We start from the raw sequence: 13,486 nt of genomic DNA on the forward strand, positions 1-13,486 counted from the left end.
TCAGAAAATATTTTATCTTTTTCTTAATATTTTAGTAAAAGGTATTGACATTAATATAAAACACCATTTTAAATTTTTTAGTAAAAGCAGGCTTTTTTTTAAAAAAATATATTGTTGTTGAAAAAAATCACTGTTATCATATTTATATTCTATTTAAATTGTTTGATTTCAGTTTGATCCTATTAAAAATTGCATTCTGTGAAGAAGTCACATCATATTAAAAATCAGTAAAATTGTTTGATATAGATCAAGTTTATCCCTAATCAAAATAAAAGTGAACTAGTGAAATGTTGTAGCTGAAAAATTGTCACTAATTTAAGAAAGAAAAAAAAAGAAAATTGCCACAATTAAAAATCAAATTGTTTTATCGGACTCCACTTCAAATTTCCTGAAAACACAATCAAATCGAGATTAAATTCTTGCTATATTCTTACACCCCCCCCCCCCCCACCCCACCTCCTCAAAGAGATCATCACATGGCTATGTTTGTACATGTCTTAATAGATCTACAGAATAAACTATATTGGGATAAACTAAAATGTACTTGTAAATTTTTTAAAACTGATACTTGATCTAAATTGCAAAAGGTACACCAGCTAAAAAAAGATCGATTGTTATTATAAATCATGCCAATAAAAAAAAATTGATTGTATTAACAAGAATTAATCTTCCTAAAATAAGGTCATAAATAATATAGAAATATTATGTCGGGTTACCATGTATTTTTGTCTTTCATATGTAGCCTTATTTTAAGTTATGGCAAGTTTGTTTGATTATTTCCTATTCGATTACACACTTTACGGTAGCTTTTTATAAAAGCAAAACAGTGGGAGATATGAAACACTTTTGTTTAGAGCATGAGGTGATCATTTAAAAGAGACGATCATAAGTAGAGAGGTGATTAGGCCTACTGGATCTAGACTATATAGATCTAGAAGTAGGCTATGCTATCACAATCACATAGTTAAAGTAGATCTAAACTAACAGTAGGCCTACTTAATGAACAATTTGGCAAGTTTTGACACTTTAGCAACTATATTTTCTCAACACAGCTGCAAACAGTTTTCACCTTTTATTTTTTATAAATAAAATACATTATTCTGCGTTGATAACGCTGCCTTTTTCATTGTTTGAGGAAAAAAAAATCAAATCTTTTGAGTGTTAAAAAAAAATTAAGCCTGCTTTTCAAACAGAGAAACCGAAAGATCAAAGATGATGACAATAATATTATATTTCGTTTAACTGTGCTAGCTTAAAATGTTTAAACGTGTTAAAAACCTGGCAAGTTATATTAAATGTTTCAAGTGAAAATTAAAGCTAGGGTGTACTTTGTAAATAAATCAATTTTCGATATCAAAATGTGACTGGAAATCACATAACGTGATACATTTAGTGGTTAACCACTATGTTTATTTAACCGTCAACTCATAAGGAATTAAGAGAACCGTAAAAATTTTAATTTTTTTTTGGTGAATTAAATGTTTAAAGAGTTCAACTTAAAGCAAGATTTTGTAGGTTATCTTTATTTCTTTGACATGTCCTACATTTATTGATCAAATAGATCAAACCAAGTTTACTCAAAATTTATTTTTGCTGCCATGTTGTAAATAAAGAAAAACTTTTGGCTCTTGTAATAATGTTTTAGCGTGTGAATATTTTTGTGTGTGTTAAAGCCAACATCGAGTAAACAAAGAACACAAAATGAGGACCCTACACACAGCAGAAAAGTTTTTTCTTAAATTAGTGCTGAATAGTTTTTTGTGTGCGCCAAATAAAATATATACATTATTGTCATTAAAATCTGTACAACATAATTATATTGCCCAGTTGGAAGCCTTGGTAATCCTGCCGATGTTTGGTTGGTTGGGTCATTCAATCCCCAAAAATCGATTTTTTAAAAAAAAATTGTTTGTTTTTCTCTAAACCAAAGAAAACTGAAATAAAAAAAATACATAACTATATTAACAGCAGTTATGGTCAACTATGACTGTGCAGTATGAAAAAAAATGCCTCTTGCAGTTACTATCTGCTTGCATCATACGGGTTTCCAACAAATTATTAAAAAGTATATTTGTAAAAAATTTTTTTACTACCGTTTTGTCAGTTGTGTATTTAAAAATGGACAAAATATTTAGCTAATCACCTAACCACTCGTTCCACCGGCCACATTCAGATGGGGATTTTTGTCAAATTTAGTACTGGCATCAGAAGGACTTACGGAGTTGGGTTGATGTTGTTGCATCGATGCAAGTTGATGAGGGGTAGGTATCTGTTGCTGTTGGTGATTCAACCCACCACCACCACCACCACCACCGTTGCTACCGGGTGGGGAAGGATCTGACTGATAATGAAAAGGATCCACGCCGTTCTCACTGTCGTCTGGCAGCGATTCAGCGGTCTCGTAGAGACTGTGGCTCTGCGACGTGGGATCTTCGCTAATCTGAGAGCCCTGTTGCCGTGGAACCATATCCGATGATGGCGAAGATTTGAGCAGGTTGTGATCGGAGAGTGACCCGGATGATGGAGACGATGAAAGACCGGATGTTGAGCCTCGCTGACTGCCTTCCTCCTGACTTGTTGGGCTGAGAACAGTTTGTGTGACGTTCGTTGTTGGCCAAGCTATACAGTCTATATCCTCTTCTTCTTCGTCGTCCTCTTCTTCTTCCTCCTCCTCTTCTTCCTCGCCCTCCGAGTGCACAATAGCACCCGGTATAAACTGCCTGACGTTCCGCAGGGCCCGACGCCTGGACGCCGAGTCACAGAGCACAGGAGTCGTGTTGTTGTTGTTGTTGTTGAGGTTGTTGTTGGGGCAAGAGGAGATGGGCGGGGGGCTGACGTTCTCGTCGTTATCGTCGGGGGAATCGATGTTGACACAGGTCATGAGCTGGTGGCCAGTCAGGGGGAAAGACGAGTGACGGTAGAGGGGACTGCGCTGCCCGGTGTCGGCCTGCGAGAGGTTGTTGTCGCAGTTGGACTGGGGGTGACTGTTGGCGTTGAAGTACCGCCAGTGGGCGCGCCGCTGGCCGGCGGACAAGGGCCCGAGGGAGTAGGAAGATTCGGAGGAGGGTGACGTCAGCACGCACTGCGCACTGTCTTTCTGACGGTGGCCCGACAGGTTTGCAGGTTTTTTAGGGGAAGGTTCTAGAAGGGCGGGGCTGGACCTCTGCAAGACGGAAAATTTCTCGATTGACTTTTCTGGGATTGGAGCATCCAGAGCTGGGGACAAAAATACGGCAATTATAAAACCATTTAATTATACAACCATTAAAAACTGATTCGTCATTTTAGACAAGTAACGGAGTAAAAATAAAACACTACAACAATAACGTATCACTTAGAGTACTTAAAGACAAAATCTTTATTTAGATGCAACAAACTGTCAAATATAAACAGGAATGTTTATTAAGTTTCTAATCCGTGATCTTGTAGATTTATTTTGAGCTGATTGGTAAAGCTTTTCTTTTTTTAAATGTATATATTAAAATAAATAAATTTACTGTGAACATAGGTACAGACATATAATCATATACATAATTACAATGGTACATTATCATTATTTCTCAGACATTATATATATATATATATATATATATATATATATATATATATATATATATATATATATACACCTATAGCCTATATATAATATACATGTATATTACATATGTGTGTATATATATATATATTCATTTATGTATGTTCATATATATGTATATACATAATTATATATACATATATATAGGCCTATATATGTGTATACATAATATATATATATATATACACACACTATATATATATATATATATATATATATATATATATATATATATATATATATATATATATATCCAGTCTACATCTCTACAGTCTACAAAACTTTGACGACGAAAAATGATCTATATATGTAAGCTGAAATAAATAAGTTAAAAGCATTGACATGTTGATTCTAACAGTGTAGGCTAGCAGAGTACAACTGACAATGCTGAGTGTTGCATCTAAGCGTCCGGTGGTTTGAAGCTATGTTGTTTAAACAGAATTGACGGAGCTAGCTATGACGTCAAGGCTGTGAATACACTTTTCCCACTTATACAGTTTTGTAAACAAAATGGGCACACAAAGCTATGACGTCATAATGTGGACGAGGGAGGGAAGAGGGGGCGCGTGACTGGTGTGACCAAGCACATTGCAGACGTTTGACGTATAGTGACGTTATGAAGCACAACAGATGCTGTACAAAACACAATGGGAAATAAAATAAAAGCAAAATGAAACAAATCGACAAAAGGCCAGTCAGTTACCTCAATTCATTAAGAAATGTATTTTTTTAAGCATCGTTTTAATTGTAATAAATAAAATAATTTACTTTTAAAAAATATTGTTGGAACAATGGTTACTTTATGCTTAGATTGATTTTACATTCGATTTAAAAAAAAAAGTTTGTTTTTCCCTCAGTCCACACTCACAAAAGGGTTGAACAATGAATAAAATAATATATCAAAAGCAGGTTACAGAATATTTCTATTTTTAGATGGAGCGGATATGCGACACACATCTAAACGATACACTAGCTTTACACAACATCTTCGTAACGTTTTGGTAAATAGTCGTCTAATTGGTAGATACACCAGGAACCCATAGATAGAAGGACACTGAACATTTTCTCGTATGTTTAGAAAACACCCGACATTTAGACAATTAGACACAGCGCTGCTAAGTAGTCGCATTTTTGACTGCTAATCTAGATAGACAAGCCAACAAATACTATCATCAAGAGAAAAGCTGCCGAAGAAACACAACGTGTCATTTAGACTGCGTTGGAGATCGATTAGGACTGCTACACGAATGAACATTTCCTAGAAATATCAACAAAAAAACTTAAGCTAAACCATTCCTATTTTATTACGCAAAATTATCGGATCTAATATTAACATTATTTCATTCCGTTATATAATCTTAAATCATGCACTATACACCGTATCAAAAAGCAGCTATTTAAAGATAATCTGCAGAGGATTAAACCGTTTTAAGTAGGCCTAACTAAAAAGTCGACAAACAGATTACGTTTTTTATGATTCTGACTGGAAAGTAAATACGTTTTAAATAAGATAAGTAGCATACTAAATGTCAGTTTTAAATGTCATTACTTTTGAATAAATTCATTTATAAAAACAATTTCGTTTTTTGTTTAGTAAATTTAGTTGTTTTTTTCTTTTTGAATGTGTAGCATAATCATTCCGTGTCTTTCCATATTGATTTTATGTAATCATGGTAGAGTATTTTCTATAGTCTGCTGGTGATAACAATGTCAGCCTTTTATAAGCTTAATTCCTCTTTTTTATTATATATATATATATATATATATATATATATATATATATATATATATATATATATATATATATATATATATATATATATATATAATGAGTGCTGTTTAGGTATGTCTGTAGGACAGGTGTAGGGAGGAGTTAATCAATTATTAAAACCTTGAAAATTACAGGTAAAATAGAAACGTGCGTATATGTTTTAAAAAGTAATTGTTTTAGACTTCATCAATAAGGAGTAGATGAAAGTAAGTTATGTATTCAAGTAATATCGATGAACTTTAATCAGTGTCGTTACTATGTCTGATGCCACCCGGTACGGTAAATGACGGTAAAGGTTGTATTAAAAAAAATGTTTGTGATAACATTGCTAATTTTTTTTTAGCTAAAATAAACTTTACAACGTTGCACTGAACAATTTTGTAAACAAAAATTTAAAACTTCGCAACTATTACAGATACATTTGCGCCAAAACAATTAGCGCGCAAATGCCCAAAGAGCGCAGAAGAAACACGCCGAAGAAAGAGCGAAAAAAAGGTGAAAGAAAAGCCCGAGCAGTAAAGAATCGATTGAGCGCCAAACACGTGCTGAACATCACGAGCCGTGTACGGAAATACAGGGGATCTCACACTTAAAAAAAAATGAACAACCAGTGACCCAATGGGATTGCAATTAGCTCCACGTGTGATTGCTGGTCATCGGAAAAAATTGAACCGTTGGCTGGGAACGGAATTTGTGGAATGCATAGGCATTTGTCTTCTAATTATAACAAGCTAGGCAGTTTTATTCTATTCTATTAGAATCAGACGAGTACAGAGTTTCTTCCAGGCATCTCTTCGAGGGGGGGGGGGGGGGCGCGAAGCCACCACCTCCCGAAAAAATTCTACCGCCCCCCCCCCCGAACGAAATGAAATTTATATAATTTATATAGAAAATATATACCCCCCCGAAATTTCAAGTGCCCCCAGGAGAAAAAAATTTGGAAGAAACACTGGACGCATACCACCCCTCCCGGCGCCCGGGGCGAACTGTTAACTTACGATCCCATATATATGTAGGATTAAATTATATATATGTAGAATGATATTTCCAATGTCATTTAGACCGTAGTTTAATACATATGCAAGCCATGTTTTAAAAACGTCATATGTTGGAGACAGCCGCAAATTGAGAAAGACCTGAGTGTTACACTACATCTGTCCACCCCACCTTCCACAAACAACACACTAGCCATTTCTGTTCGGCTCCCTGACGTTCAAACTAGCGCCGTCAATAGCAAGCAATAAAAAAATTCTTGGAAATTCTTTGTGAAAAAAAATTCTTATTTGAAGTATGCGGCACTGACGTTTATTTAAAACAACGCCTTATGAATTTTTAAATGCTCGAATTGTAATTGTTTTTGGGATGTCGAAAACAAAGGTTTATAAGATGGTGGGGTGGTGGGGTGGTGGGGTGGTGGGGTGGTGAAATGGTGGGATGGTGAAATGGTGGGGTGGTGAAATGGTGGGGTGGTGGAAATGGTGGGGTGGTGGGGTGGTGAAATGGTGGGATGGTGAAATGGTGGGGTGGTGAAATGGTGGGGTGGTGGAAATGGTGGGGTGGTGGAAATGGTGGGGTGGTGGAAATGGTGGGGTGGTGGAAATGGTGGGGTGGTGGAAATGGTGGGGTGGTGGAATGGTGGGGTGGTGGAAATGGTGGGGTGGTGGAAATGGTGGGGTGGTGGAAATGGTGGGGTGGTGGAAATGGTGGGGTGGTGGAATGGTGGGGTGGTGGAAATGGTGGGGTGGTGGAAATGGTGGGGTGGTGGAAATGGTGGGGTGGTGGAATGGTGGGGTGGTGGAAATGGTGGGGTGGTGGAATGGTAGAGTGGTGGAAATGGTGGGGTGGTGGAAATGGTGGGGTGGTGGAATGGTAGAGTGGTGGAAATGGTGGGGTGGTGGAAATGGTGGGGTGGTGGAAATGGTGGGGTGGTGGAAATGGTGGGGTGGTGGAATGGTAGAGTGGTGGAAATGGTGGGGTGGTGGAAATGGTGGAGGTGGTGGCCTGCTAGAGTGGAAATGGAGGGGTGAATGAGGCCCTTGTGGAATGGTGGGAGGCCAGTGTTGTGGAAGATTCCAGGAGGGGAGTAGGCAGGAATGGTAGAGTGGTGCCATGGTAGCGTCTGGATTGAGGGTCCGGTGGAAATGGTGGGGCCTGGATGGATTATCCGATGAGTGGAATGAGCCCTGGGGAGGTGAATGGAGGTCTGTGGAGGATATGGTAGGGTGGCTCGGATAGTGTGGTCATCGAAGTTGAGCTTTGGTGAGGGGTACGGTCATGCCTCGCTTGCCACTCTTAACCCCGCCCCCATATATTACAACAAACGTATTCATCATTTAAATTTTCCGATTTTTCTGTCAAAAATAAAACAGGGTAGCAGATTTTTTTTTGCATGAAAGAGAACAAAAAAAGTCGTTGGCAATTTTATAATTTATGATCGCATACTGAACTGCTTGCTTGTCTACTAATAAAAAAAAAGGTACTTTTATAAACCTGAGCATTTTCTTTCAACTTTATGAATTCTGTATGCATGATTCATGAAATAGTGTCTCTTTTAATAACTAAAGCCTGTGAACCCATCCTCTCACCCTAGTTGTGTACCATTAACAATGTCGACGTTGAATATATATATATATATATATATATATATATATATATATATATATATATATATATATATATATATATATATATATATATATATATATATATATAGAAATATTTATATATATAGTGTGTGTGTGTCTGATTAAAACAGGCTAAATAAATATATTTGCCTCCAAAATCCCAAAATGTTCAGTACGTCCGAGTTCTTCACGACTAGACCCGCGTTATAAAACAGCCCAACAAAGACATGAGAAACGACGATGGAAACTGACCATCAAATGATTTATCGATTCGTTTTATAATCTGAGCGTCTCCTGTGGATCGCTGCCAGGCAAGAAGCTTTCCACTCGGGCCCATCATTGGTAGTCCTCATTCTTAACGGGCTGTAAGACGCTCTCCGTCGGATTTTACTCGGTACTAGAGCTACGATATACACAATCACGTGATCACTAGTAACGCTGCGTATTGGAGGGGGCATATATATATATATATATATATATATATATATATATATATATATATATATATATATATATATATATATATATATATACATATATACATATATATATATACATATATACATATATATATATATATACATATATACATATATATATATATAAGTATCGCTCCCTGTATATCATTAGATCATTAGTTTTGGATCAACTCCTGCGCTTAAGCCTAACATAACCTGCGTCTGACTACACTTAGATTTTGTTTAAAGATAGCGGGGACGGCGCCGAGGTAAATTTAAAAGCAAGGCCCACAGAGCCGTGTTTGTTGCAACAAAATTGACTGCATGTTTGAAGCACTTGTCCCCACACACCCCCACACACCCCCACCAGCTAATGAACTGTTTATCCTTACGGCCGACTTGCTAGACGAGCGATACTTGTGCGCTGAAGATCTGGGGGAGGGGGGGGGGTAGACGTTGGCCAAACGCCAACTATTTGTTGTGGTTTGTTGTTGTGGTTGATGGAGGCTGTGAGAGGCAGTTAAAGACGTTTTTAAGGGGTGCTAGATGCAGTCAAAGACAGCTAGCGAAAGTTAAAGACGTTTTTAAGGGGTGCTAGATGTAGTCAAAGACAGCTAGCGAAAGTTAAAGACGTTTTTAAGGGGTGCTAGATGCAGTCAAAGACAGCTAGCGAAAGTTAAAGACGTTTTTAAGGGGTGCTAGATGCAGTCAAAGACAGCACGGGGGGGGGGGGGGGCTATGCCTCATCCGGAGAGATGTTTAAAAAAAAAACTAAAGACAAGCAGCTAGATGTAGGGTTTATCAGTTAAAAGCAGTTCAGTGTAATGTACACTGTTATGACATCGTGTTTTGGAAACCAGCGTTTGACACTAGGCATGTCACGAATCGCGTGCTTAAATTTTTTCCCCTAAGTGAAACACAGCGTGCGTGGGTAACTTGACAAAAGTGCTGACAGACTACGACATACCACAACACCTCATACAAGAAGCTGACACAACACACAACTACATCTCATTCAAGAAGCTGACACATCACAACACACAACTACATCTCATTCCTGTCATAACACACAACTACATCTCATTCCTGTCACAACACACAACTACATCTCATTCCTGTCACAACACACAACTACATCTCATTCAAGAAGCTGACACATCACAACAGACAACTACATCTCATTCAATGGCATCACAACACACAACTACATCTCATTCAAGAAGCTGACACATCACAACACACAACTACATCTCATTCAATGACATCACAACACACAACATCTTATTCCTGTTACAACACACAACTACATCTTATTCCTGTCACAACACACAACTACATCTCATTCAATGACAACACATCGCACAACTACATCTCATTCAAGAAGCTGATACCACAACCTAAACGTGTGGCTAAACCACAACAGTTGAAAACCTATACCCATCGGAAGGTAGGCAGATATTGAGTTAAGGTTGTACTGTGTATTTTTATACACACAAAAAAAATTGATTGTCGGTCCTAAAGTTTAAAAAAATTTCTCCACTCGTTAATTGGTTAAAATAATATTTGATAAAAAATATTTTATAGCCCACCGTATTTAGGTGAGTAATCGATGATTTAATACATACGATACCTTTTTATAAACTAGAAAAAGGATATTGTATTTTATTTATTGACTTTAATCTCTATTTATTACTACGTGTCTAAATAACATAATACATATGACCTACATAAACATTTAAAACAATCTTTTATCGGAATATATTCATGTCGTTTTATTATATAGCTTCTAAATTGAATAACTTATATTTTAGCTGTGTATTTCCAACAAATATAATACAATGCTACATATTTGCCTCTAAAATATCTGCTATAAAACGTATTCGTGTAAACATGACAAAGCGAACAGAGGAAAACAGACAGAAACCAAAGCAAACAGATACACGAGGAGAATACACGGGGGGGAATACAGGGTTGTTGCTACGGACAACAGTGAACTTTGATGAGAACGAGACACGTAAACAATCTGCTCGCGTGCAGGTCACACCAGTGCGCATGTCTGCGTGCGCACTTTTGCACCCCCTAGCAACCACTCACCTATTATTGCAGAAGAAAGGTCTCATCTGGAAAAAGAAACGAGCATTAAAAAGTTGAAACGGATCACGAGACGCCACACATTTAAAAAAAAAAAAACCAACGAGAACTTTTGACAGAGATGTCAAAACAAAACATTTCTGAGAGAGTGTCATCGTTTTGTTTACAGGAGTAAATTTATAACGAATCAATAAACATAGTAGAAGGAAATGAAAATAGAGCAAGCTAATACACATATTCTTACGGAATAAATAGAAATATATGTGTATATATAAATAACTTTATTTATATATATATATATATATATATATATATATATATATATATATATATATATATATATACTTATGTGTGCATATGTTTAAGCTTATATACACATACCTGCATACATACATTCATATGGGGGCGTCTTGGCGATAGCGCAACGTAACATTACCATTTTTCCCACCCCAACCATTAAAACTGCTCATTAGTGTCGAGGTCAAAAAATTAAATCAACACAAAACAATTTATAATCAGCCCGATCGTATGAAGTTATAGTTTATCATTTAATTAATCCAACGAGTTGTCTTGTTTGAAACAAGTTGTCTGGTATGCATATTTCCGTGTTGGCAAAGCAGATCACCCCCCCCCCCCGACATACGCATACATTCCATATATATATATATATATATATATATATATATATATATATATATATATATATATATACAATATATATATATATATATATATATATATATATATATATATATATATATATATATATATATATATATATATATATATATATATATATATATAAAACCAATCGAAATCTCCATTCGGAAGTGACGTAAGAACTCACCTGGTTTAGAGTTGGAGATGAGGTGGTAATTGGCCAACTTCCGCCCCGTGGATGGGCTGGGCTGGAGCCGACTGGCCAGGGACACAGCTTTCCGAAATTTGAGCCTGGGCCGGCCACTGGCGTTGATGTGCAAACTGTCGGTGGAGGAGTAGTTCCGCTCCTTGATGTTGGCCACCCGGGGGTGCTTCTCAACGGAGAGGGACTTGTAGCGCTTGAAGCTGGCTTTCCTGGGGTACGTGGTCTCCATCTCCGTTTGAAGCAGACTGGTCGAGTCGGAGGGGGAGTGCTCGGGGCTAGGTGCATGCTGGGAAGGATCGAGTCCCATGACCCCCTGCGATGGCGAGACGAAATGGTACGGGTGGTGTGGGGCCGGGTACGTCGTGGCGGGGCCCCGCTCCCAGGTGGCCGTGAACCCGTCGTCCAGTTTCTGAACGATCTGGTTCCCGGAGCCGGTGCTATCGATGGAGCTGCTCCCGTTGAATCTCGTCTCCTGCTCCGGGCCGAAATTGTTCCGGGGCTGATAGACGAGGGGTCGCTTCTGCGGTTGTTGATGGTGATGGTGGTGAAAAAGGTGATGTGGCTGGGGCAGGTGTGGCGGGGGGTCGGGGTGCGATTCTTTGAACACGGTATCGTAGCAGGTCCCGCCCGGGGACTGCACGACCTCGGGCTCCAGGTTCGAGGGGTCGTCCAAAGGATTGACGTACAAGTTCTGCTTGTGCCGGTCACCCCCCGCCTGACCCCCATGACCCCCCGAGTTCCGCGGGCTACCTTGCGGGTGGGTCATGCAGCTGCTGTAGGTGTCGCTGCTGCTGGCGTTACTGCTCTGACGTGGGAGCTGTTGAAGCTCGATACAGCTCTTGTCACCGACGGCTCGACCGGCTTCCATTCTTCCCTGATAAACAAAGCACAAGATGGGGGTTAGAGGTTATGGTCACGTGATTCAACACTAACGCTATTTTTAGACCCAGGACACATAATCTAAACAAAGAGATTGAAGAGTTATAGAACACGGGTGTAGCAATAGGAGCTAAGCTGTATGCTGAAATATGAAGGAACATCCATTACAAGTGAAGCCCATAGCGTGTGGAGAGTCAAGGAAGAATAAGCGATGTATGAGCATAATGATTCAAATTACACATTGAACTTACTTATCTAAAAAAGAGGTGCTTGTCATTTAGAGAAACTAAATGCATATAAACTGATAACGTGGATATACACACATATATAGGCTATATATAATACTCATAGTATATATATATATATATATATATATATATATATATATATATATATATATATATATATATATATATATATATATATATATATGTAAAAATTTTGACAACACATGAGACAAGTTTTGACAAACAACATAACTTTCAACAAACCACAGATAACAAACAAAGTAGAAAAGACAAAGTATAAGACAAATCTGCTGCAATGACACATTCTATTTTACATTTCACACACAGCTTTTTGTAGCTCCAGAGAACCAATCAACAGGCATGACACGTGACTTAATTCACCCAATCAGCAACATGCATACTCAATTCTACTTTCTAGAAAGGTAACAAATCCTGGCTATCTTAATATTCTTAATTGTTTTTTTTTTAATACTTAAGACTTATGTTTAGTTGTACATTAAGGCTTTATCGCACCTATCAAAATTTGTACTAAGCAAACCATAATATTTTAAACTGTACTAAGAAATATATAATTTGGAGTCTAAACTGAAAGTACTCGTTCGTTTAAACTGATGAAAAATCTACCTAGTTCAAAGCAGAATTAAAATCAAATTCAGACGAATATTTAAATTGTATCTGCTACATGGGGAAATTGAGATTTAACTGAACGAAATAATAATTCAAACAGCATGTAGCCTATATGAACCACAAATGTACCCAATACCATTAGTATGTGTTCTTTACCATCAAAGCAGACTTCACATGGCCAATTAATTAACTATTTTTATTTTTACCTAACAATATAGAGTAGCTTATGTAATTTCTAATACAAATACAAAAGATATGTACGTAACTGACATAATAATAAGCAAACAACGTATACCCTCTCCCCACATACACATCACACAAATCAGCT

The 13,486-nt window shown here is 37.5% G+C and overlaps 1 protein-coding gene across 3 annotated transcripts in view; it reads right to left on the reverse strand.

Moving 5' to 3' along the window:
- Nucleotides 1-481: 481 nt before the first annotated feature.
- The window catches only part of LOC131938050 (potassium voltage-gated channel protein Shab), a 55,647-nt gene continuing 42,642 nt past the window's right edge, over nucleotides 482-13,486 (reverse strand). For all 3 annotated transcript variants that reach the window (XM_059295915.1, XM_059295914.1, XM_059295916.1), the window contains 2 exons: nucleotides 11,387-12,278; nucleotides 482-3,216 (listed from right to left, as the gene is read on the reverse strand). In XM_059295915.1, coding sequence (XP_059151898.1) covers nucleotides 2,144-3,216; nucleotides 11,387-12,278 — 1,965 coding nt within the window. In that variant the 3' untranslated portion in view covers nucleotides 482-2,143. The remainder of the gene's footprint in view (nucleotides 3,217-11,386; nucleotides 12,279-13,486) is intronic.

This window comes from Physella acuta, unplaced genomic scaffold, assembly GCF_028476545.2.
Source record: "Physella acuta isolate Inbredline_101_S28 unplaced genomic scaffold, ASM2847654v3 ptg000230l, whole genome shotgun sequence".
Taxonomy (NCBI): Eukaryota; Metazoa; Mollusca; class Gastropoda; family Physidae; genus Physella; species Physella acuta.